The sequence below is a fragment of the Vanellus vanellus genome (genome assembly GCF_965231255.1).
Source record: "Vanellus vanellus genome assembly, chromosome: 1".
In the NCBI taxonomy this organism is placed as follows: Eukaryota; Metazoa; Chordata; class Aves; order Charadriiformes; family Charadriidae; genus Vanellus; species Vanellus vanellus.
This window is the reverse complement of record NC_138905.1, coordinates 53,401,475-53,429,117: the sequence shown is the minus strand read 5'-3', so window position 1 is coordinate 53,429,117 and position 27,643 is coordinate 53,401,475. Positions and strand designations below refer to the sequence as shown.

Genomic DNA, 27,643 nt, shown 5'->3' with positions numbered 1-27,643 from the left:
TTTACAAACTTCTCCAATTCCGTGTTATGTTTTTAGAGTCCGCTAGCTGAAAGTAGTTACCATTAGTGTATATATTGGTAAGATTACTGATGCAGAGAGCTTATACTCTGACTCAACATAAACTGGAAAGGGTAAAAGGCGTAGAGACACAATAATATTCATCTTTAGGCATGTTTTTTGAACACTGACCACTGATCTTGTATTGTTTTCTAGTACATACTCATTTTTATTGCTAATGCTTGTTAGTATTCTGTTTATTTTATTTTGTATATTTTTCCCCTGTTAACTGTTTCCAGTATTCATTTTCAAATTCTTAATTCGGTGGTGGTTTAACCTAGGATTTAAAATTTGATTCTACTGAAGTCATCAAGTAGAATTTTGAAGTGGAGCGCTTGTTGCTGCCATCTCAACCCTATCCTTCAAGAGGCCTTGAATTATTCCCAGATTATGAACTCTCATAAAAATCAGGTCACAACACAATAGGCAGGAAAACCTGCAAAAAGTTTGGTAGTGTAATGATCTGCTAACAATAGAAATCATTTACCTAAAAAAGGGATTGTTATCTACACCCATAGTTTACCTTAGGCAGTATGAGTTCTTCTTGTTGAAGAAGCTTAATCCACATCCTGTTCTGGTCATCACATTCTTCAATTGTTTTCTGAGTAGTGCTGTGATAATATCTAACTGTCAGGGTGCTTTCTGGCCCTTTGCATTTTATTATATCAAATTTGATTTACGGGCAGTGCTTGACTTTCCCAGGAATCCATAAGTCCAATGTAAGAAAGATGTGGAAATATGTTTTTGCCCATGCAATTGCTTTCTGCCGGGATTAAAAAAAAATAAATCACGAATCAAGAAACTCTCTTGAAACTGTATGGTATCTTCTTATTCATGTTCAAAAGCAGAGGCAGTCTGCTGACTGGACATTTTAGTGTACCAGGAAAACTTCTGACTAATTCCTTTTTTCCCCTCCCTCAAGATTTGATAATGATGGGAATTCACTATATGTATCACTCTTAAGGGACCTTGCTCCATTATTGCCGTTCACTCAAATATAGAGCAGTAATTCATCTTTATTCACAACCTGGGATTCTGCCATCAACATGTAAATGGCATCTCTTTAGCTTGCTTATATGTAATATAAACATATTGTAAAACCATCCCCAAAGATAAAGTAATTGCAGTAGTTAATGCACTTTCAAGAGATATAATTGAAAAAATTGAACAAGAGACATCCTCTGAATGAGAACCTAGCAAAGCAGGTAAGGCACGACCAGTTCTGTTGGAGGTTTTGCTAAATACGAAGTGTGATGAATAGAGGCATTTCTGTAACTAAACAAGAACTATATTACTCAAAAACTTAAAGAAACAAGAAATGTTATCTTCTAGCATGCAAGTAATTCTTCCAGTCTGTTACAATTTGGATTTCAGCTGAATGTGGTATTTAATTTGCTGAATTTTCAACCCTGCTAGCCAGAGTTATCGAACCTGTTTTTTTCCCCTCTGTCACCTGAGAAATATCTCTCTTACCTACTTAAATTTTTCCATTTCAGGAATCTTATTCAAAGAAGAGAGGTTATGCATTGGAAGCAATACCCTCTGTACCTCTGGATGCAGTTCCTTCAGAAAATGACAGCAGTCTATGTGATTCGATAGACATAGCAGTGACCAAAAAACCTTGTTCCCTAGAGATAGCAAGAGTTCCTTCCTCAAGACCAGGTAAATCACCAAATAATCCTTTACACAGTCTGTCGTGTAAGTGTAATGTTATAGAAGGTATACGATTATATGTAGAAGGTATAGGTTTATATTTTTAAGAATACAATACTCATCACAGCATGACTATAGTCTTCTGTTAGATACCATAGGCACTTAATATCAGAATAAAGATCAATAGCAAAATACTGTAGAAGGGAAAACAAAGAAGAGGTTTAAATAATTTCCTAGATAAATATAAGAAGATTACAAAAAAAAAACCAAATTAGAAATCAAATTGCTTTAAGCCTAGCCTTTTGCAGTAATCTGTTTACCAACCTGTTTGTTTTTTAATGAAGTGCTTAGCAACAACATTATACAACTAATTCAAAATTTAAAGTACTCTGTATTTCCATGTTACATAAAGGAAGATGTGCTCCATTTTTGAAAATGAAACAGTGAATGAGAATCGATAGAAATATTAAATGACAGTTTGGCAGACTGCTGTTTGTATTATACAGGTTTGAACAGCAATGAGTTACAGTAGTTAAAAACCAATAGAATTATGCCAAGTCAGATGAATGATATTATTTGTAAGCACTCTGTTTATGTTCTCCAAAATTCTATGCTCTCCTTGTTTGAACTCTTCATTAGTCACCACCTGGTACAGGAATTTCAGAATATAATAATTTTGCTGTAAGCAATTGTACTGCTTTTGGAGTCTGCTTTGACAAATGACAGTTCTCAGCAGCATAGACCTATTCAAAATAGGCAACTGACATTTTGACCTGCGCTGTCTTGATTATGCATCATGATTTGGGAAATATACAAGAAGGACAGATGATTGTTGACTAACATCATGTTACCTATCTAGTCTGTGTAAGGGGAAGCACCTTCTTGATTTCACAGCTGAACTAGTATTGGAAGAGTGCCAGAGCTATACCAGGCACAGTATTTAAGGGCCAGATAGCAAGATACAGCTTTGGAGCCTGCAAGGTGAGGTGGAGTACATCATAATTCCCACCTCCATAAAATTTGGGGTAAAGAAAACCTGAGGGAACGTGCATTGTGAATAGTGGTCTAAGAAGTACACAAAATAGGATAGCATCTTTATAGCAGAGATGCACAGAGTGGACCAGAGTCTGACTCGAACATCAGCATGACTACTTGTGTAACAGGTGGCTTACTTTGTTGATGGTTGTTTGGCTCTGATAATCTAAAAAATTAGCAGACTGCCGGACAATATTATGGGTTGTCGTTCAGTAAAGGAAGAAAATGCCAAATTATCCTTGTTATTCAGACTTCTACTTGAATAATCACCATAAACATACTTATTGCAATGGGAAGACTGCCATACCCCTACCCCATAAATTGGCCGAGGGAGTTCATTATCTGCCTCTATGGTAATGGGGCTTGACTACAAAGCTTTCCCTTGTAATTAGTATTAAAAAAAAAAGATAGACTTTTTGCTAGTTAAAATACCAGGCTTTGGAAGAGTACTGTTTGCTGAACAACAGCATTTTTCTTGGGCATAGTAAGTCCATTAAGATCAGCATGAAAAACAGATCCTAAAAAAAGACATTTTTAGGTCTTAGTCTGGAAACTTGTTTTGTGTGTAGTTAAATATGGTGTGCATTAGAGGCCCAGAGGAGAACCAAGGAAGCTGTAGGACGTTCATGAGGGCACCCATCTTTATAAGCTCTAACAAGGTCAATGAGTTGACAATACAAATGTACTGTAATTCCTTCTGTCTTAGTTTTCCATATACCACTATGATCTTTTCCTTGGCATTTTATTGGGAAGGACATTTGGCTGTATAGATAAGCAGATTCGAAAATGTGATTTTATTTAAGCTATAAATGTAGTAGTTATCTAACTGGCCTGGCTTGTAAGCTGTATCTGTAATCATGTTGGCTGTTATCTTGTACTACAAATGGCCCAAATGAAATCAGCCGTGTCACTCACAGTTATAAGGTACTTAACACTACACATAATTGTATGTGAATGTCAGCCTGTCACTTCAGTTCAAACAGATTTATTGCTTGAATACATTATGTATGATTAGAGAGATAATTCATTTAAAACAAATATCTAATTTGCATACCCTTTTTCCCGAATTTCCCTGGTTTTGTATCACTGAGACATGCTGACTTTGGGAATACTGTTTCAAATTTCTGTACTATGTCATGTGTAGAGTTCATTTCAGAGCATGAGGCAGCACTTTGAACATAAAATTGCATCTGTCAGTCTCCTTTCCCTAGGTGGTAGGACACTGATGAACTCTCCCCGCTGTCTAGGGCATTACTACCTCTTGGCAGTAGAAGTGAGACTGACTGCACTCAGTCATTGAAAATTCTCCTTCCCTATATTGAGAGGAAAGGTCATTTCAAGCTGTAGAGCTGCATGTTTTAACTATTATCTGCCCTGCCAGTAAACTCCTAACAGGTTGGGAATGGTCGCCTTGCCAGACATCATCCTCTGATCTACTGGGGAAAAAAACAGACTGCTCTGTAGCTATAAGTATTAGTTTTTATTTCCTAAAATTTATTCTTGAACTGGTAGGGAATAGCAGAGGATGAGAACTCCATGCACCAAATGGTAAAGGATTGTTATCTATAACGGAGAAAATCTGAACACAAAGGAAATAAAAGTAGTCACAAAGTTTGTTACTTCCACTTCTGAAATCCTATGTTGTGTGTTTTATGTCTGTTTGCAAGAAATTAGGATTATATAGGAAGAAGAGCGGTTACATCATTGGTTTATGCTGGCAGTTAAAACAATTGCTTCTAATGAGGACCGATCTAAGAGTAAAAAAGACTGCATGTGTGCCTGAGTTCAAGTTAAGCTGTTTGTTTCTGCAGCAGATTGAAAGGACAAGGTTGGCAGAGTGTATTACCATCTCTGTCTCAGTATCTCTGCTTTCAAACTAACAGCTAAGACTTGATAGGAATATTCTGAAAGACTGTACTCTTTGAGATGATTTTTTTCTGCTAAGAAAAATATAAATTTGGATTTAAAATGTCATAAATCAATCTCATAAAATGAATTTCATAAAGTAATTGATTCATGAATCAATCTTCCTAATCTTTCTGTTGGGCTATTCCAGAACAGTATCTGTATTCCTTAAACTTAGACATTTCTACTAGTCATTTTAATTTTTAGACTGCCCTTCCATTAAAAAAAGAAATCACACGATACATTTAACCTTGAAAAACAACCATAAAATTTTATTCGCTCATAAGGCATGCATTAGTGTTGCCCTTTTCATCTTAAAGATGTAATTAAATTTTGTGAACTACAGCAACAAATCATCTCAGAAAAGGTGTAAACTTTTAATAAATGGCTAAAGCTCAAGGCACTGGATAATTCTAATGCTAAAGTAGGCATTGTCAAGTATCTTGATGAAGTTAGCGTGTTTTTGATCAGTTATCTAGTGTCTAGAATACTGGTAGCAGAAGTTTAGATGCAGCACCATGCTGCGTTTGGGCCTGTGCTACTGAAGACCCGTACAGACTTAACTTGCATCCTTGGTAGCTTGGACATTTTGTACCATACTCCATCCATGCACTTTATAATGTCATACACTTTATTCAGCAAAAACATTGAATGAAATCTGAGCTACGTTACAGAAGAAATGTTAATAAGTACATTTTTTTTCATTGGTGTTAAATGTGTGTCCACAGCCAATATAGAGATCATATCTCTTTCAGTCTGCATCTATAGTTTCTGCTGCAGAACTCCCTAGGAGTGAGACCAGGTGGCAGTCTACATGCTAAATTTTTAATAATAGTGAATGATGGCCAGTACCACTTAAAATATTTTTAGGTTTCATTGAGTATCATTAGGAATTAGAGAGGAGTTTTCAAACTTTGTTTTTCATGAATAACCTGGTGAAAAAAAAAAAAAATCCTCCTTTGGCAAAATTGATCTGCCCATGTAGATTAATGAAGTTTTTAACACAGCATCTCAGTAACAGGAGGAGACGTTGCTGTCTGTAAACAGCACGAAAATCATCCTTGGGTAAGGGAGTTCTAGCTCAAGGACCTATTTTTTCCAGTTATGTTACTTTACTGTGGCTGCAGGTCGGGGAGACCTTAGTGAGCCACCTTCAACTCTGGAAACAGCTCAGGTGCAGCAATGCAGAACTCAGTGTGGGCTGCAAAATCCAGCTGAAAATAAGGTAAATACTTAGGGGCTTCACTTATGCTGAGCTCTCAGCCACCGCACAGTCAGCAATTCCCAAGTCAGCAATTTTAAAGACAGCTCTGGTACAACTACTCTGCCCAGTTACATCTAAGATATGGCTTCTGTCAAGGGAATAAAAATGTCCTTAGATGTGTGATGTGTTGCCACTAGCCTGTAGCAGGCAAACACAAGGCAAGGAGTTGAAACATAAATGCACTTTGGAGAAATCTTGCTGTTGTCCGTCATGATGGCTTTTGTCATTTAGAAAAATTACTCAATTTGCACTTAAGTGCCAGTAACTTGCAAGGAGAACCATGCAAGACAATAAATCTGTAATTAATGATACCTTTTTCTTATAGCCTCATAATCACAGCAGGGAAGCTACCAAAAAATGTTTGTTACTGAATTATAACAACATATCAAACTGTCCCCAAGATGGCCTATCTACTGCAACACAAGGAGTTTTTGCTTTCGCAGTCTGGCATCCCTCTCTTGTCATTACAGTGAAAACAAACCTGAAAATTTGTAGCCAGTGTGTTAGCTCACCTCTGTTTGTATTCTGGTGTCTATTGTACAACACTGTGTCAGTGGTCTCATACAAATGTCTAGGAGGCAGTTCTTTATTAACCTCAATTGAAAAATAGCCTAGCTGAGGTAACATTTTTATCAAAATTAAAATATGAATCTTCTACATAGTTTCCAAAATCGTTAAATACTTGGCTTGGTAAATAAAGTGCTATTTGTCAGGTCATCAGTTTCTGATTGACTTCAGTAACGAATCTTCACAGCACCTATCCTGAATATTTGGACATTTCGATTCTCCAGATAGAGACTAAGGTAACAAATGCATCTTTTCTTGTTTAATGAATTTATACCTTAGCTTTTGTGCAGTTATTTTCTAGCTATAAGCAAACCAGTGCAAAGTGGCCACGAGAAGGAACCATCACACTGCCAGATATACAAAATTGCCTGGGTGAATAGAAATTCAAGTCACCCACGCTTCATCATTTTGAAATTATAATTGATCTGAAGGATCATGCACTAACCTTTCTGAAGTCCACTCACCCAAATTGCTTCAAACAGGAGTGCTAGTAGAGCTGTATTTCATTTAAGCACGCTTTTTAAACCAGAGGTAGCAGGATCTAGTGCACCTAAACACATGACCTAGAGTCCCATTCCTCAGGATTAAATACTTTCAGCGATCAAGAAAGATCATCTTAGCTGTGTAGCGAGAAGTTAATAAAGGAGGGAGTCTCTTATCAAGCAGAGTAACTGCAGTATATAACAGTTGGTCTAGAACCATCTGAAAATAGCTAAAGTCTATGAAATTTAGCCTAATTTGACACCAGTGTTTCTGAAGCAACTGATTGTCCATAAAAGCGTTTGGTATTGTGGTACATATTCAAAATCATTTCTACCTACCTGCCCTGAGTGCTGAATTTCCCAAGCACGAAGTCTCAGACCTGATGTGTCAGGGGGCAGCGAGGGCCAGCTGCTCTTTCAGGGATGGGGAAGCAGGAGCGAAGGAGACTACCATGGCTTACAGGGCAGGGACCTCACTATTCAGGGCCCTGTCTCACCACCCATGAGCAGGGCAGGCCTAGAGACTGTGGCCAGGTTCAGCCAAGAGCCCAGATCATCAAGCAAGTTTGTGCTGATGAGGTAGATCTAAAGTCAAGCTAGAAAATCAATATGCAGGTCAGGATCAGGTCTGGTTGTGGCCAGGAAGGTTCACAATGCCAAGACCAGCTCCAAGGTCAAGCTGGGAAGTCAGCCCATGAGTTGGGATCTGGATGCACAAGGCACAGGCATAAGCACAAGACAGGCACTCCTTCAGCGTAGCTCAGGCAGGAACTAAAGGCCCCACACTGAGCTGAAGTGGTGTCTCCAGTTAGTGGGATGTGAATGGAGAACCTCAGAAGGCTGATCAGGGCCATGAGAACTTGTTAATGCCTCAGGGCCTGACATGATGTAGGAATGATAATCAATGTCCTTTATTCTTCCATCTGTCACTCAAGGAGACAGTATCTCCAAAGAGTATAATTCACCTGTGTTGAGTGAAAAGTGAAGAGCCACTCAGAGCTTCAATAAGGAACATAAAGCATAGGTGTGTATCATAATGTGAGCCGTGCATCAGTTTGGTGGAGTAAATAACTGATAAAAAAGGCTTGAGTTTCCATAACAACCTAATAGCTGAAGTCTTTCTTAGGCAGCAAGTGGTTTCTCTTCTAAGCGATTTTTGGCCTTAGAGAAATGCTCCTATTATTAAGTAAAGTTTCCCGGTTCTCAGGGTGTTCTATACACTCTAATCCCCCTTTACCTTTAGCACAGAAGTAGATTGATAGGCCATGAGAAGAATGAGTAAGAGAGTCTCGAAGTGCCTTGACATGGTGAGGATACTCCCCTTCAAGGGAGAAAACTTAGGCTTTAACCTTTGTGTAGTTCCTTTAATAAACATCTCAAGATACATCTTAAAAATAGCTGGGGTTTTGTGCCTGTTGCTCTGAAGAGAAGTCTTTTTTTTCAAACCACCGGTTTCTGTGTCAGTGATTAAGCAGCTTCTCATTTCCAGCCTCAGTGTATTTATGGCCAACTGAAGTCAAGACAGAGGAACCCTAACATACTGTCTTTGGCCAAGTCAGAGCTCTCCAGCAACTCTTCAAGAAGCAATTCTGGGCAGCCCCTGAATGATTCTGAAAAATCTCTTATTGCCCTTATGCATGTCTATATGTACTGCCTTCTCATGGTGGCTGGAGGCCTCCAAAGGGTGGTATAGTGTTGTATTGAGGTCTTCCAAAACTGTGTACTTTTTATCATAGTACGTTCAAGTTATTTTGTCTTATTTCTACACGTATGCATCCATTTAAGGTATTGGCCTCTATAGAAATCTGGATGATATTATCTACATGCTGTGCCCTAATATCCTTCCCTTTTTCTGTGTAAGAAGAGGGGAGTGAAGTTATAAGGATTGTAAGAAGACCTGAAGTGGTTGAACCAAAAAGCAAACATATTTTTACAATTAAATATAATATTTAGTCCAGCTGAAAATATTTTTAGGGGTTTTGCTGTTTATTTACCTGCTTTTTGGTGAAATTTACTTTAAAATGAAAATTAAAAATTATCAAACAATTTTCAGCTGTATTTTTTTCAGTCAATAAATGAAAGTGAAGTATAATACCCAGCCTTAGCTGTAAAACCTATACATAATTTTTCTCTGCTCTTCTTTGTCTTCCCTTAACCTGTGTCCGAGCCATATGGAGGGAATTTGGCTATAGTACAGTATTTCTCAATTTACTTGTTTTAACAGGTTAATTTATAAAGATGTAATGATTGCATTCAGAGCTTCAAGAAACAAATCTTTGCCAGAACACAGTGTATTGGAAACCAAAGTAACCTTCTGACTGAGTTTCCGTGATGACACATTTCGTATTTGTCATTCCTACTGCCACAGTATAGAGCGCACACTACTTATCAGAAGCAGTTTTGTCTGTTGCACTAGCATATGTTTGCAGTTCAGATATTTTAATTTCACGTGGCCTTTAAATAAAGGTGAAGGGAGTGCTGGTGGAAGAATAAAATATACAATAGCTCTTCTATCATGCATTTTGTTGTTTTTTCTTAAGTACAGCTAGTACTTGTTTTAAGTACCTTTCAGAAATGTAAAAGAAAAGATTTCTGAAAATTATGCCTGGAGAGTGTTTGCTGATACAGTTGTCCCTATACTATGAATTGTAAATTTATAATTTATTCTCTATTTTTAAGTATTTTCTGGCATATTACAGTTGTTCTTATTTTCTGTAAGTACAAATCCCCAAAATATGGGCAGCTTGGGAGTTCTGTTTTATCATAATGACATTTTCATATCCATTTCTGTATTTCTGATGTTATTATAATAGTTCTGGGAGTACAATTAGGATGCTTTATATTAGCTTTTTTAGTACTATCTCTTAGAGGAGCACAGTTCACCTGTGTTTCTAGTCCTATGTTGATTACTATTTTGTTGACAGGTGTTATTAACCTACTGATTTTGACCAGCAGGTCTTCAAGTGATCTGAGTCTGAGGCTGGCATGTATTCCTAACTTAACTGATGTTAGGGCATGTTTTGCCATTTATTTCCGTTGGGTTAGATTTTCACTGTATATGTATTATTCCAAAAGAAGGTTCTTTATTAAAATTAGAAATTAGTCAATTAAGTATTGATATGAGATTAGGAAAAATGTGTGTCTTGTAGTAGATGAAAAATGAGGTACTGTGTGAGAATATTTCCTTTTTTTTCTGATTTAATCTGAAATCAGGAGAGGATACTCTTAAGGTATTATAAAGCTGTTGTAGTTGGAAGTGGTTGTAGATGGGTCAGCGTGGTGTGCATCTCTGATTTCTGCCCAGTTAGCTACCTCTCTAAAATCACATTCTGACAGCATGTGAAAGCTATGATCCATTTTAAGTACCTTTGGGTAGGTTTCAGGAGGTGGGTGAGACAGCCTGAAAATTCTTTCTCCGGTGAAGTCCATTCCTAGGTAGTTCAGGCAAAGCTAGCTTTCTGATATCACCTAAGAAACAGATCCGGGTGATCCATATACAGTTTGTGTATACAGGTCCTGTTCCATATTCTTGCTTGGTAAGGCTGTAGCCATAACAGTAGAGTTATACCAACAGCGCGTATATTCCTTATCTAGTGTTTAAAGCAGAAAATATATCCACTCTTTCTTGTTTCAGTTTTTTATACAATGCAGGAATCGGCTTTCTTGATAGAAATTACAAAGGGAGATAAAAAATAAAATTTAACTCCTGTGGTGCAAAATAAGCACTGCTTTCATTAGGGCGTGACTCAAATTATAAATGTATTAACCACGCAAATGAATAAATGAAAGAATATGAATGAGAAAAGATTTCAGTAATAGTTGATCCACCGTCTGCTTCCACTCTAAGCAGTCGTAGGCAAGGTGGGATAAAGCCATAGGTTCCTGTAACACAGCTGTTCCCGTAGTTATTCTGTATTTTAAACAGAACAATTTTGTATTTGGACAAACTCCTGTTATTATAAAATTCTCGTGTTAAACAATAACTAGAAAATTGATATCCTCAAATTTTGCCACCACTTGAGCGTCAGCCTCTAACTAGAAAACACTATGTTAAAAACTGATTCTTTGCTGTGTTGGGAATAAAGTCCTGCTTTTTTGTTTCATTTCACGTCTTGCCTTTTGATAAAACCAGAATTTATCCAGCATAGCAAAAATATAACTTCAGTATCACAAACTGAGAAGCAGGCAGTAGAAGCACTTAGTGATCATTGCTTCTAGTGTCGTGCTTTCTTGAGTGGTTCTTGCGCATTTCGGAATTGCACTTTCAGAATCCCAACAAAGAGCATTAAGAGAAATGAGGTTTATACAGTCTTTTTGGCCCTCCTCCCACCCCCAATGGTATTTTTAGGATAAAGATGGGTGAAACTGTTACCTTTTTTTTCATTTGGGTAATCTGGAAAGAGCAAGTGAGTGATATATACGGTGGATACTTCTCAGGCACATACATCTGCAACCAAATGTTATTAACATTTTAAAATTACCTGAGTTGCAAACATAGGCCACTTTAATGAAATTTAATAACCCATATATAATATTAACCCAAATGTATTATAAAAGAGAATGTCAAATTATTTACTTGTATTAAACAAACTTAAAATTTAATTTAAAACCCAGGTTAACTAATAAGATCCAGTTTCTCTGAAGCAATGCTAATTTGCGTGACCTATGTCCCTTTCATTTATTATTAATGGTGGTCCATATCAGTTATTCCATTATTCCTGATGTCAGGCTGAAAGCCTACAACCACTTAGGTTACTCCATTAGCTTCCTTTTAGTCTTCTCAAATCTTTTTAATATTCCAAGTGCTATTAAGAAACAGCACCATTTGTTGAGATAACTTCTTGCCAGATCTTTTTAAACTCTTGGATACAAATTAGACAGATCTGTTAATTAAAAAATTCTAGCTTTAGTAGCTCTCACTTAACATTCCCTTTGGATATTTTCATATGAGTTTCTGTTTGATATTTTGGGAAAATATTTCACATCTCTGTTGTTTTATAATATTATTTCTCCTGCCACATTTTTAGAGTAATGTGCCATAATTTGGTTTGTTCCATTGTCCATTTGCCCCACTCCTTTATGGCCTTGATGCTGCAGAGGTCTTGTGGAGAAACAGCAGTATAATCATAATTAAAGACTTCTTCAGAATGCATGTGCACAGGAGGCTGAATTGAGGTTGCAGAAGCCACGTCAGTTCTTATATATTGCAGCCCTAATGTACTTTCCTTTACAACCTTATCATCCCTCTAAGAGGTTTTTAGTATATAATTATGATAATTGCTCCCCATCATATGCTCCTCTGGATAACATCTCTGATAACATCCTTAACAATGAAATGTTATTCTTAAAAATACACTGTCATTTCTGAAGTTAGAGCACATGGGAATGACTGATACCATGTGACCAGTTTGTTATCAAAATACTTGCAGGTCTCCACCCATCCAGTGTGTTCCAGTAAATATATTTATGTTGTTAAAGTAATTCCACTTTCCAAAGGACTAGCTTACATTTTCTCTGCAAAGTGAGAGAAAAAGGCTGCTGCTTGACATAGGATGAGGGGCAACGGCTTTAAACTGGAAGAGGGCAGCTTTAGATTGAACATTAGGAAGAAATTTTTCACTTCGAGGGTGGTAAGGCACTGGAACAGGTTGCCCAGAGAAGTTGTTGAGGCCCCGTCCCTGGCGGTGTTCAAGGCCAGGCTGGACGTGGCCTTGGGCAACCTGGTCTAGTGGGAGGTGTCCCTGTCTAAGGCAGGGGGGTTGGAACTCGGTGATCTTCAAGGTCCTTTCCAACCTAAACCATTCTATGATTCTATGGTATGTTAAACATTTTCTGATGATTCATTACTCTCTATTATTTTTATTCATTAAAGTACAGTTGAAAAAAATTCACTTTCACAGGAGTTTGGGGCAATTTTTGCAAATGAGCACTCATCAAAGTGTGTGCATTCTGTCCAACACTCGGTTTCATCCATCCCGGGGTGATTACCATCTAGAATGATCTCATTATACACTTGAGTGCATGCTGTCAGACAAAACCCCTTTTTCAAATCAAGACAATAATTCAAAGGAACATAATTATTTTGAGGTGTTTTGCATTTTAAAGCCCATATGCAAATATTATTTAGCAGGATTTCAGTTTTTCTTTGTTAAATGACTATTAGTTGCAGCATCCTTTGCAAGCACTTTTGAGTCAGGGATGAAATATATATAGTCCATATACAACATATTCTGTTCTAATCTAATCTAAGTAATCCTACACTTCAAAATGCTGCTGAAATTGTTTTATAATTGAGCATTTCTAAGTGATAGTACGTTTTATAAGTGAAAATAATTTAATAGGTATATGAGGAATAATGTTGCTGTAAACCCTGCCAAATTGCTAGTATTAGCGGTAATAGTAAAACTTCATCTTACCATCAATTTGTTTACATTTCACGTGCATCTGGTATATATTAGAGAAATATAAGCTTGTGTAATGGGTATAGCACTGCATGGAAATCTTCAGTAGGCATTTAGTTAATATTATATGTCTCTTGGTGCACCTGTGAATTTTCTACAAACTGTAAATTGAATTTTCTACAAAGCTTTTCAGGTTGAATCTTAATCTGTATTAGAAATTGGAAGGAACCAGTTGTCTCAACCTCATACTTTTTATTCTTTTATACTCAAGGCTTCATATATTGTCCTGTTTTGCATTAAGATGAACCTGAGTCCTAAAACTTGAAAGATCTGATGCTCAAGAGAGAGTGCTTCACTTGGCTTATGTCTATAATGCAATAAAGTTCAAGTACAATAAAAAAAAGCTAAACTGGTTTTCAGAAACACTGGAAACACAATATAGACATGTCTTGAATCACAAAGAAATCAGCTGTCTTTTGTGAAAGGTTAATTTCTCCACTGTTTGGCGTCTCAATTTCAGATGATGAAGCTTCTCAACTCTAAGTGATTAATCATTAGACACTGCCATGTACATATCTTAGGATCATCTAGACAGTCTCAGCTGTTCCAGAAAGTTGTTACTTTAACAGTGTTCCTGATCTCTCCCTCTCCTTGTGTAGTTTTTCCGGCTTTTTTGATATTTTGTATTAAAGGTTGCAAGTTTAGTACAGTTTACTAGGGAGTGTTTTGTGACTTGCTGTAGATGGTGAATAGATGTGTAGTCTGCAGGTGCCTTGTAGCACAGTTGTTACGTGGTTGCCTTCGATTTAGGTATTACATTTGATGACTTGGGCGATCCCTTCTATTTCTGTGTCCCATATCAGGGTACTTATCTGGGATGTGTGGGATCAAGCTGAGAACCCTAAGTACCAGGCTATAATGTGAGTGGCTATATCTGCATCGCAGGACACGAGAATGCTATTCAGTGCTGGGCCCACGTTTCACATCCCATCTGTGTCCTAGCTCCGTGTCAGACCAAGAAATACGAACTCAATCCCTGCCCTGCTCTGTCAGAATAAATTTGAGCTCCAGCAGAACCCATGAACCAAATGATCAAAAGATCAGCTTTGTGGGATGCCTGCGCTGCAGTATTTGCCTTTTTTTCCCATTAGTCTTTCTTGCAAACACACACCAGGACTTCCATCCTGCTCCAAGAGTTATTTATGATGAAAATATCCTGAAAATGATACATTTCCCCAAGAAAACCAGTTTGTATTAATCAGTTTTTGTATGTTGAAAATAATTTGTCAAAAGATTCGTGACCAGCTATACGCTGCATTCGTATGTTGATTTGGTGGCCCTACTAACAGGCAGGTACTGAGGTCTCTGGATCATAGCTCTACTTGCTCCCCTCTCCCTGCTTTCCATCATTTCTTCTCTGTAGGGATCATCTACTGCCACACAGTTACTGTGCTTTTTCAAATACTGTAGTGAAGAGTCACTGGCTTTGATATGAATGCAATCAGTAACCTTGACCTCTTTTCTGCAGTTCTAGTGGACCTAGTATAGCAATAACTTCTCCCTCTACCCACTGCCAAACAAACCGAAAAAGTTTTGCTGGTCCTTCTGACTGAGAGTATTTAGGAAATTTTTTTTTGTGACTGACTGCATCAAAATTTGGCTATGATTTTTGCTTATATCATATGATCAACTGAATATGCATACTAATAATTTTATTTCAGTATTGACCCAAATCAGAACGGAAATACTGTCTTTTAGGATAATAAATCATACCCTAATTCTACTGTCTGTATTCGCCAGTAAGTAGCAACTTAAATGTGGTAATTTTGTGAAAAAAAAAAAAAAAAGTTATTGTATTTAATAATTGAATACCTTTAATTGTGTTCTACTGGGAATTCACTTTTTCATGAAAATAGGATATTTTTAATGATTTTTTTGAATAAATTTTCTACTAACTTTAGTATATTTGGAAAGCAGAAATCCTGGCATAGCTTGCTAAATTTTGTTAAAATCATAATATTTGTGAAAATATTAAGCAATTACTAAAATAAACATTTTTCTACATAATGAACAGATTTATTTGTTTTTTGCAGTATCAGAGACTATTAAAAAATAGAAAAACATTGCTTCCTAGGGAAGGTAATCAGTGTTACATTCTGTAACAAAAAAAAAAAAAAAAAGATTTTCCCTCCTGTTCTATTTTAAGTTAAATAAAAACCACTCTTTTACTTCCATTTTCGCTACTTCTCTCTCCCTTTCTGCATCTGCTAGTCCTGATGGCAGTGTGTAGCTTGCTGCCAGAAAGTTTCCTTCTATTACTTTACAGATATTTCATTTTTGTTCTTTTTATACTATTTTCAGTTTTGTGCCACCTCAAAAGGAAATTTGAAGAGTGCAAGCTATGTAGGATTTTGCTATGTCAAAATAGGATGGGAATGGGTTTGTATTGCCAATCCACAAACCTATAGATGCAGCAGATCTTTACTAGCAGCTAATGATAGAATAATTTTCTACTGCAACAGCACATCCAACTAGTCTTTTGCTATTTTTTCTGAGGTGCCTTCAAATACCGCAGATTTGGAAGAACCGATATGAAAGAAAGTTTTCACACTCAGTTGCTTTATTGTTTTCAGAAAGCAAGAAAAGTGTTCAGTAAGGACATTTCATATTTTTTTGCTCCAGGGAAGGGTGAATTATTCTTTCTATATTCTTTCTATAATATCCTTCGAAAATATCATTGTATGCAATAGTATCTGTTCTGGATAAGGATATTAAAAAGAGCTGTTAGTAAAAATATTCTTTTCAGTCTAGCTCCAGCTGTTCACTCCATGTCCTTTTTCCTTCAAATACTGTTCCCTCCCTGCTGGAACGTATTTAAATAACATAGAACAATTAAAACCAGTTTGTTATCAGTAGTGCTGGGATTGAAACTAAATTTTTCTCCAAGAACATTTCCATTATTTAGATATCTATTTTTGTCTTGCATTATGATGAAAAAATATAAAAACTTTTTCTGAATGTTGTGTACGTAAAATTTGCAAAACAATACTTTTTTTTTCTGATCTGTTACCTAGGTTGTGTTTCAGAGTTTTTCTCATCCAACCTGTAATAACTTAAACAAGGATTTGCCATTGATAAATTTGTAGAAGTGTTACATGCCTTGTGAAGCCATGGCAAGGAAAAAGCAATACATTTTATTAATTGCTTGTCCAACTGCTAGATATCAGCCTGATAAGCACATAATGTGGAATGAATTTGTGACTCACACTCTAATGGAATAATGACATTTGGAATACAAAGGTTTTGGTGGTTAGTCATTCTGGCAGTAAGAGTGACAGGAATTCTGTGAATCCTGCCTTTTGTTTTGGCTAAATACTTACCTGTATTCCAGTGAAATTTAATTTTAATTCTTTATTGTAGTTTAAGAGTTGAAGTTAAGGAATGCTGAATAGTTCTAAGCCATATTTTTCTCCATAAAACTTGGCAAAAAAAGCGTACTTCACTTAATTATGATCTCTTTTTTGCTATTAGTGATTGGATGGGATTAGCCACTTTGTTTCTGCCCCACTGTGTTGGAGTATTCCTTCTTGTTTGAATACACTGATTTGGCTCTACGTCAAAGGGGCCAAAGCTGCATCGTCTAGAAATTTTGATTTATTCATTTGCTATCAATAGCAAATACAAATAGCATATGACTTTCATATATGTAAAGTTTTGACGTCTTTAATATACGTAAAGTTTTGTGCTATCTTTATCATTCCTCTAGATAGATAGTTAACTGCAGATCTCAAAAATTCCAAGGATCTATCCAAACTCCGTATCTGTGGTCTCTAAGAAATGTAGCAGGTTGAATTATGCAAACATTTAATAGGAAGAATTTTAAGAAATCTGCAAAGCTAGCTTGTGGATCTTAGGCAATCTAAAACCCAAAGAAGAAGAGAAAACCACTGAGGCAAGCTGCGCACTGTGACAGTAACTAAATCAAATATACTGAAGTGTATCGGAAGTTCTAAACAGAGCAGAAGTTATGTAAATCCTGCTTTGTCAGTCAGAAGGTAAGCTTAATAATGCATAAATACATAATACTGTTATAACGTAATTTCATCTAAATTACAGCAGATAGAAAACAAATTAATGCAGGAATATTAATAAAAAGTGTAGAAATAGAGTATTTTTCAGAAGAAAATTCTAAGTATAAAACCACATAAAAGTAGTATATGGCAAAATTGGTTGGGGGTGTTAATTATAAAGAATATTATTTGGGAATTAAAAAATACAATTAAGTGATTTGATTTTAGTTACTAAAAGCTCTAATGCTGTCGTGCCACAAATGAGCTATTAATGGTTAGAAACTGGATTGTGTTATTTCAAAATTATCCACAGTATTTCCTTTGTCTTTCTTAGATAATTTGGACATTACCAGGGCAACATATTGGACTAGATAGCTGGTCTACTCTGGTACAGATGTTTCCATATTGCTTCCAAAATTATCAGCAGAGGCTTTTAAGATTCCCTGAATTCTGACTTTGTATTAGTAGTGCACACAATCTGCTGGACAAGTTCTTTATGCTTAATGAGTATTCTGTTACACTGTAGACAATATACATTTTTAGTTTGGAACAAAATACTCTTTTCCATGTAAATACATATTACATACAAAAAAGTAAATTTTCAGAGTAATAGTTGAGCTCTCTGAAGTCGCTCAAAAGCTTAGACACCTTAAATAAAAATAACTGGCTATTGAGACATTTTAAAACATCATCTCTAGCTCTCTGGCCTTAAAATGTTTTGGTTAGCTGTTTGACTGCAGTGTTCTGATAAAGAGCTTTGTTAACTAGTTGATACTTCAGAAGAACTGAAGCTCATGAAAAGATAGTTTTGTCCATAAATTTCATTCATTGCAACTAAAGATACATGCATATTGGGAGGTTTATCTTCAAGGCTGCTTAAATTATTTATTAACTGAGCTTGATCCCCAGGGAGTATGGCTATCATCAGTATAATTTAAATGGTTTGAGAGCACTTACTCTCATCACCTTTTGCAGTTTGTATTCTGAAACAATTTGAATATGTAGCCTAATCATCTATTGCCTTTGCAATAGTAGAATACTTTCTCTGCACGGCAGTTTGCTTATTCGCTTTGGATTATAGGAGAAGCCTTGTGAAATACTAAGGTGCGGATATGATAGCATTCAGTGGCCCCTCACTGATGAGTTAAACTTAAAAATAAGCACAAACAGCCCCAATATGTATCATTCTTTTTTTGGAGGATGTTTTGTTTTGCAAGACTACTAGGCATTCCAGTTTTTAGTGAATGACTGAAACAAACAAAAATATTTTGGCACCTGTAACTACACCTTGTGCTTTTCATTGAACTTCCAGAAACATGATGACTACATGCTGAGACAAGGCAAATGCAGAAATCTATGAAATATCTGTCATAGGCAAGTACAGTCATTTCGCTAAAAAGCCTTTAAACATGGAAAAGCCAACAAAAACCCCATTTCCCACACAAAAAAATAAATAAGTATATGTCATTGTTTTTGAATGCTCAATTAGACATCAACAGCTTGCAGAGGCAGTCTCAAAAAGGTTAGTCAGGAAATGGTGGAAATCACCCATCATCTCTCATTAGTACTTAATGAGAGATGTTTTTCCAGACAGTTGCCTGGTATTACAAGGGTTATGCAAGCTTGAAGCAGTTCCAAAGTCTATTTATGCAGGTGGGTGATTAGAGGAAATAAAAAGTTGATAATAGTCATACCCAACTCTCGTGGATGATGCAGAAACAACTAAGCAGACCCCCTGCTGCCACTGGAATGCACTTCACTGGTAATTAATTCCAAACACAACCCTGAAATAGCTGCTACGTCCAAGATTGGGCCAGTTACAGCTTCAAGTGCTTTCAACAAGACAGTTGCAGATATATATTTACAATCCTACTCAGAACAATGGTTATTCAGGTTTAAGTGTGTGGGAAACAAAACAAATTCAAAAGAAGAAATTCAAACAGTTTAGTCCAACCGTTCTCTCTATGCATCCAGTGCAGCTACCTACTGATCCCATTATTCAGTGTTCCATCTGCTCTTTTGAAATGTCTCTTGTAATGTTTGTTCCTTGAAACCCTGAAATACATGATTGTCCTTGTCTGTAGTTCCTAGATTTGTGCCACGTTGAGTAGTCACATAGGAGAGAAGATTTGCTTTGGGGGTTTAGTCAAGTTAGAACAATTTTAAAGCTGAATCCTATACTACTGAAAATTGCCTAGTCTCTCAATTGGGGCTACTATATAACATGAACGTTTTTGTTACCTGCCTGACAAAATAGTAGATTTTCTAATTTCTACCTGGATCTCTGTATGAACTGCAGCCTGACTTAATTTACCGTGTGCAATTGCTGTGAATCTTTGCAATGGTTCCACCACTTATAGGAGACATTGCAGTTTTATCGCACATGCTATCCAAGAAATCTTATAGATGGTAGCTCTGTATGAAATCAGGGCAATTCCTGCTATTTTGTGACCCACTCTGCTCAGTCTGGGTCATTTAGTTTCTTCCTACTTGTTGGCTTGGGCTCCTGCCTTGGGCTCCTTCCACTGCTGGTGGAATCCAGCAGCCTGGATTGACCCACGATGAATGAACTGAGCCTCAGTAGTGCTGGCTCCATACAAAATGTTCAGATATATTGTTTGAAGACTTGCACTGAAATCCGTTTATGGGTATGCTTTAATTTAATGGGGTGATTCTCCTTGCTCTGCCTTAGAAAGAGTTAACTGAGTTTTAACGAGCCCTCTGTAAGCTTCAGGACAATCAATGTGCCCAAAGTCTCTTTACCATAAGGAACAGGATTCAGGCGATTCTTCATGTGGGCCTGGGTCTTTTTCTCTCTCACTTTTAGATATAGCTCAGCAACAGTAGGAAAGATTCCCTGAGACATAATCTGGGCAAGATATTTAGTTTTCTCCTCAGCATGAGGATAGGAGTATATCCCTGATAAAACTTCCATATCTTTGATATCCCTGGAATCAGAAAATACTGATTTATCTGTCACTCCAGTGTGGTTATAAGTGGCAAATCTTCCTTCATTCCAGTTAGGAAGGTTTTTAAAGGGCTAGATGATAATTCCCCCGTTACTGAAGAGCGCTAAAATATAGTCCTTATGGTACCATCCATGATGGGACCTACATTAACCTGTTCATCTCTTAGCCAGTCAATGAAACTAGCCCTCTGTGAGGAGATATATGTAAATTCAATCACTGGTGACTGATCCTCCAGAAATTTCCATATTATCTCCTTTTTCACTGTTCCAAGATTTCTGTTGTGGTTATGATTCATTTCTGTCTGAGACAGACGATTAGCATTCCCATGTTCTTTTCAGAGCTTTGTGCCTCCATATAACAGATTTGACATTAGGAGGACACATAACATGTACCGAAAAAGGCATTCCAACATTTTTTTTCTGAAGAAGGATCCAAAACCATAGAAATTGCCAGACTGCATCAGTGTTTCTGTAGTAGTTTTCTAATAGTCTAGCAAATTGAGTCTGCTTTAACTGATCCAACTTAGGTCTGTCTTGATACCACGCTTGAAAGCATTTGACACCAGACAACCCCAAGCCATCTGCAGCTCTGTTCACATTTTTACATTCTATTGATGCTGGGGTGTCCAAAGCGGATGCAAATGGAAGGTAGGATTTTGGCCTACCTTCGAGTAGTTTGAAACAATGCATGAAATCTTCCACTCTAGCAGAGCATGAGGAATAAAAGGAAGTTATTTACCAGTAACAGGGTGCCTTTGAAGTTGTTGCCTATATATGTATGCAGGTGTATCTCTATATATTTACGCCTATGTATATATGTGCACATTCATTTTCCACCCTTCATTTTCTCTCCCGGGAGTTGCAGTGTACAGATCTATCCAGGCCTTGAGGTTATAGTATAAAGCTCTAGAAGGTCAAAATGATTACGCTTTGTGCTTTAAGTATTTTGTTCATGTCATAATACTAGATATTTTCAGAGGTTTTAGAATTTAGTATATATATTTCTACACACACCATTAGATGTGGTGTGTGGTGATATGGTCTATTACTATCCATGAGGGCATTTTTCTCTATGCAACATACCATCTGAAAGAAGACAATCATCCACTAACTGACTACTGATGTCACAGCACAGTAAAAGGCAAAGTTCCCAGTGCATTTTTTTTTTTATAGTTTCAGTTAAAGTTAACATTTTTATGTTTTTGTCTGACATCTTAGTATATGACAACAGAAAATTAACAACATAGTTTGCTTCTACAATATACTAAAAGAAGTCAATATTCACTTTCATTTTGCTCTCTCTAGACTCAAATCTGAGTGATCCTTAAAAGCGTAAAACAGTCAACATATCCATGAATAGAAGACCTTGCGCTTGCCTCTTTTGTTGACCTGCTCTTATCCTGTAAACTGCAGGCAAAAAGCTTACTATATTTTTTTACCATGATGGTAGAAACAAATTAAGTATCATTTTCACAAAGATCTTTAGGAAACAACAGTTACAGGTTTTAAGAGTGTCAGTTGGGATTCACTCCTCATAATTTTAGGAGTTTGATTCAGTTGCCCATAAATAGATGTCTATTGACATGAAATGTTTTTGGGTGCTGATGCTTGGGCATTGAAATTCCACAGTTCCTGCAAGCCTCTTGCCAGATGCCTTGAATTTCCTTGGACCCCTGAGATGGCGTTAGCTAACCCCGCTTTGGCAGCTGAATCTTGCCCTATTTCTCTACAATAGAAGTGTCTGAGCTAGCTATCTAGACTTTGTTTAAAGCTAATACATCTTTGTATAATCAGTGAAGTTTAGGGCTTGTTCATCTGACCTAATATTTCTTCAGTATGATATATCTAAATATAGAATATATTCTAAATTCTAATTAATACTGTTTAACTGGCTTTAATTGACTTAAAGAAGAGTTTAGCATGCTCACTGAAATGGAGCTGTATTTCAAGAAATCCCATCTTGCAAGTCTGAAGATCGGTTTCTGAGTTGCTCAAGATATTGAGAATTAATGCCATTTCTTTGGAAATGGCAATTTAGTTACTAGCGTACGAATACAGAAGTTTAACTTTAGGCCCTGAATTTTGGTTCCAAAAAATCAGTCCTATTAGATAGACATATATAAGACATTACATAATGTAGTTTTCATTTTATTCAGAAATTCTTTTTGTACTGAAAGATTGCATTGCAAATGAATCACAGTACTTATAATGTCCATGATAGTAGACCAATTTTTCTTCCTATGAAAGGATTGGTTGTGATGCTAATTCTTATATAATGTCTTTTGTGTGAGACATGAGATTAGTATACATTTGTAGTTAAACGTTTTTATGAACAAGATAATTGTATGCTTATATTAATTAGATTTCAGTAATATTGAACTGGATAATAGATAAAGCTGAACACTAAGCGCAAAAAGCATTTTTTTTCCACAATTGTATTACTTATGACAGTGTGGTGAAAAATAGATTTCATGAGGAGTTTGTCTTGTTGCTTCATTCCCCCCTTAATGTTCTCATAAATAGGTGCTGTAAAAAAAAAAAACATTTCCCATATTAAGTGACTTAAAACTTTTAAATTCATAAATTAAAAAAAATAAATTATGTGAATTAGTTCTTGTTCAATGCCATTCAATATCTTTTTATCATTTTCCTGTAAGGATATATGAAATAACTGTTGGTGAAATATGGAATAACTGGAATAGACCAGTCAAAAGCTAATCTGAATTTCTGGATTTGGTGGAGTTGATTCAATATTCATAGGTTTTAATGGAACTGAAATTAAGCCACCTGTCCATAGTCAAAGGGTCCGCTCTAATTTAAACAATGCTTGTGTGACTCGAGAATAAAAAGATTTTTTAAAATGGTGGTAGGAACAACCTGACCTTCAACTTCCAACTCTTCAGAGTCTGCTTCTTCTGTAAATACTTCAAAAACTGGGAAAAGTAGCAAATAGAATTTTAAGAGGTACTAAGATTTGAGATGTGGAAACCTTTCTAATCCTGTGAAAAATTTAAGGATCACCATCTTTTCTCATATGTCCATGAGATGGTTAATAGTAAATGTGATCATGATGGTGTTATGACACCTCCTGTCCATTAAAACCTTGTATGCTAAGCCAATCAGTCAACCAAAAACCAAAGCAGATTAGTAAGATTTGCCAGGATGTAAGTCAGCATAGCTATTTTTATAACCCACACTAGATGAGTCCAGTTAATCCAAAACCTGACTTTATCTTACCTTTAAGAAATTTATTTTGGTTACTCTGGACATAGAAGACATAACATAGTATATTTTCTTTATCCTATCTTATTCTATTTCCTTTGCCCTGAAACAAAGGAAACAGAGAATGGAAAGTCCTCAGTAAACTGTTTTAAAAATCAGAATAAGTTCCAGTTACATAATCCTTGTGACAGTTTCTCATGTATGATGGAGGCAGGAAGGAATATTGTTAGATCATGCTGCAGTTCACTAATTTTTAACTGCCACATAATCCCAGGAGCCCGATGTTCTCTAATTTGTACAGAAACATCTCTTAGCTTATTGCAACCTGAGCCAAGATCTAGAAGAGAATGACAGCCATAAATACTTCCCTGTTGGCCCCATCTATAGCACCTATCAGAAACTCAGCATGGGAGCTAACCTTTACTAGGTGAATTTGGTAGGTTCTCAAGATTCCAAGTTCTTTTTGCCATGAAATGTTCCACTGAAAATTAACATTATTACCATTATGGTTCCCTAAAGGAAAAAAAAAAAAAAGCTTGCTTTAGTTTTGTTACCAAAGAAAGAGAAAAGAAAATGAAAACATAGTTATTATATCATTTAATTGCAAAGGAAAATATATTCAAGTCTGTTCTTCATGAAACTATGAGTACTGTATGCATAAACAGAGAAGTCGCCCAAATTGGTTGCAGGAACTAATTTGATGGTGATATTCTCTCTCTGATGGAGCAGACCCAGGTAGTAAATCGTTATTGGTTGCCTAATGGAAAGATCCTACTGTGAAAATAAACAGCTGTCCACAATAGAGAAATTGTTTACAAGAAACCATTACATGTCAGACACTTCGTTCCCTTGAGAAAGGAGTGAAGGCATGAAATATTGAGCAGTTGTGTTTTTTTCTGGGATGTTTATTTCAAAGAAAATTGTTTGGATTTTTTTTTTGTTTGTTTGCAAAGCTTTATTTTTAGATTCTAAAAGCATGGGTTTTTTTGGTGTTACCACTTTATTTTGCTTGGAAGGAAAGACTGTAACTACTGGTTTTTGACATTGCTGCCTATTATATATGTTCCTGAATTGGATATCATTGTATGCACACACTGTAGCTGGAGAAGTTTTTCTCAGCCCTATCTAGTGGGGTGTATAACAGCCCTGCCTCCCCTCCTGAATATCTTCCAATAAATTTTCATTCCAGGAATGTCGCTTCCAGTCAGTTTGATGCTTCTCAGGTGGGCCTGTATCTAGTCTTCAGGGACCTATCATTGAATATGGTCAACAAGAAGTCTTTCCTGTGGAAAAACCAAAATCTTGCTCATGTAACTCAACCCCTCTGTTAACCTCTTCTGTATATTTAAAGTGTGAGTAAACTAAGCTGAGGTGACTGTCGACAAAGCCTTGAAACACAATGAAATGATGGGCAGAAAACTGTATTTGTTACCATCAGAAGCAATCTGTATTTCTAACTATCTGTCCTTTGAGGGATGCATCTTTGAGATACGTCCACATCTGCAAGACTTCCTGATTTCACTTGCAAGGCTTTCATGTGCTAAACAGCTAAAGGACAGCTGTGCTTAAGCACAGCCCCACAGGCCCCACAGCCTGTGACAGAAACTCAGGCACTGCTGAAGGACTGGCGAGTTTGTGTTCTTTATAGGTTTAGCTGTTTGTCAGAGGCAGTCATTCTGTTTGTTCCTCACACCAGCAAGTAAATAAGTGCATTAAGTACGCCTAACTAGACTCACGTGGAACATTTCTCACTCTAAATTATTCCTTAGCGTCCTAAGTGGTGCCTGTATTACCATATGTCATGGCGGCTGTATAGTCCCTTGTTTGGTATCTCCACAAACACAGTGCAGTGCTCTCTCAAAGCAAGTCTCTGATTCCTCAGTCAAGGAGGTTCATTGATAATTATCTATTATGAGTGTGTCCATAGAGTGAAAGAAGATGATATTTCATATTCTGGAGCAACAAAGGATGAGACTTTCAGCTCAATTAAGATGCTCCTAACACTCATATTTAGCTTTCATTCTCACTATGAGATTTCCGAAGAGTATGGCAAGGCCTTGGTGGGATGTCTTCTTTGATGATCTAGGCTTTCAAATCACAGGATACTCATTCACACGCTGCATGTGAACAGTTTTTCAGTTAGACACCAGCTCACATGTTATTATTAACACACATGTATTACTTTCTGAATGAAATTAATTCGTATCCAAGATTTCTGTGCACACTTTCGATGATTCACGGAGATCCTTTCTACGTGTTAAGATTGCGTACCTAAAGGGCTGGCAGTTTTGATGAGATACTTTTCAACAAAGTTGGAATTGTCTGTTTCTGTGGTGGGGGGGTTCACTCTGTCAGACATGAGGTAACATCTGAGGATGTCTCTATTTTGGATGTCTGCAAAACTGCCACCTGAATTTTCATTTACACTTTTATTAAGTGTAACTGTGTTGCTGAAAGATTCCAGGCTGATATTTGCTTTAGAAGAACAGTTTGTTGGTCTGTGTTTGACTAGAATCTTTAAGACCTCATCCAGTTATGTATTGTTTCTGCAGTGAGTGTTTCTTAGGATCATCCATGCTATGAAATTATCTGTAATTTGGAAAGGCCATAAACTTTACATTCTTGCAGCTATTCCTCTGTATCCTGTGTTAGCTATTTCAATGTAACTGGGTATCTCATTCCCTTTGATATCTCTGTTACACTTCCAAGAATTCTTTCAGGACTAAGAGGGAGAAGCTTCTGTCATCGCTTTCATGGAGGCATTTGCAACTTGTGCAGATGGAGGAGCTTATGCTTGTTCCTGCAGAAGTTGGTTAGGCAAAAATTCCACAGCTTACAGCACTGGAGCTGCTTTTATTTATTTGGAGTTAGGGTTTTTCTGGACTGGATTTGCCCACAGATTGAAAGCACGTATTGGAGACCTACCTCAATTACAAATAAATAGGCTTGCTTCTGTGAACTCTGCAGGCTGTCAGTTGAGGCCCACAGACATGAGATTTGAATGTAATCATTGTCTTAATGCAGAGCTGCAGGTGTTATAGCACATTTAGGAACACGGAGCACATGTCTTTGTGACCCACAAAGAAAAGTACTCTATAAATTCACAGACACTGTGAAGACCACTATAACCATGCACAGGCAATGACATTTTCCCCAGAATCTGAAGTAAAGCATTTCTTTAATAATACAATTCTAAAGGCATGAAGTAATGTGGAGCTTTTGGCCTCCTGCTAAGTCATTCTGGTGCTTGATTACCATCACAGCTGGGAAGCTGTGCCTTATTTCATAGTCCTCTCTATCCTCTGACCTGATTTTCACTGACTTTACATTGTTCAAACAGTGTTAAGAACATTTAGAGAAGGTAAGAATGGTATTTTAAGTCCCTTTGATGGACCTTCACAGCACCATAAAGTGGTAACAGCATCACAAAATATGTCTGAACAGCAGTTTCCCATGTACCTGCAGGTATGTAGACATTTTTAAGCCGGTTGTGGGTTATCTGGCTGAGGTACTGCTAGAAAGGGAGCTACTGCAGTGCAGAGCTCTATGGAGGATGGACATTTCATCAGAGGAGCCAAGTACGTTTCCGTGCAATTAATCCTTGCTGATCTGTTACATCGCTCACAGTGTCCAGGAAGGTTGTCACTGGTGGATATTAGCATGCTCTCAGTTGAGTACGTGTTTATATAACTTGTTGAACTGGGTTTTATGTCTTAGGATTTTCCAGGATGAGATATGAGTTGCATTAGAAAGCTCCCTTTTAAGGCACCCCTATTGTAGTGATAGTACTTGGATACACAATCGGTAATTCAGGGTAACAAAAGGAAAATATTTGTGTTTGCATTGTGCCTTCTTTTATTTAGGTATTAAGAGAGTGCTATATTCTGCCTTGACTTAGAATGAATGTATGAGCTGACAAAATAAGTGTAGATATGCGATATATTCCTTGCCAAATACATTTAAATTAAAACAGGTTTTGTAAGTTGCGGTAGTGTTCTGACTAGCATTCTGTTTTCAAA

At 36.8% G+C, this 27,643-nt stretch overlaps 1 protein-coding gene across 4 annotated transcripts in view; it reads left to right on the top strand.

The window, feature by feature from the left end:
- ANKS1B (ankyrin repeat and sterile alpha motif domain containing 1B) overlaps positions 1–27,643 on the top strand; it is a gene marked incomplete at its 5' end in the record, with an annotated part of 460,979 nt that overhangs the window by 137,641 nt on the left and 295,695 nt on the right. For 3 of the 4 annotated variants that reach the window (XM_082485313.1, XM_082485312.1, XM_082485310.1), the window contains one exon: positions 1,554–1,719. In XM_082485313.1, the coding sequence (XP_082341439.1) occupies positions 1,554–1,719 (166 nt within the window). Of the gene's footprint in view, positions 1–1,553; positions 1,756–27,643 lie in introns of all 4 variants that reach the window. The other variant, XM_082485311.1, reaches the window with a different exon arrangement.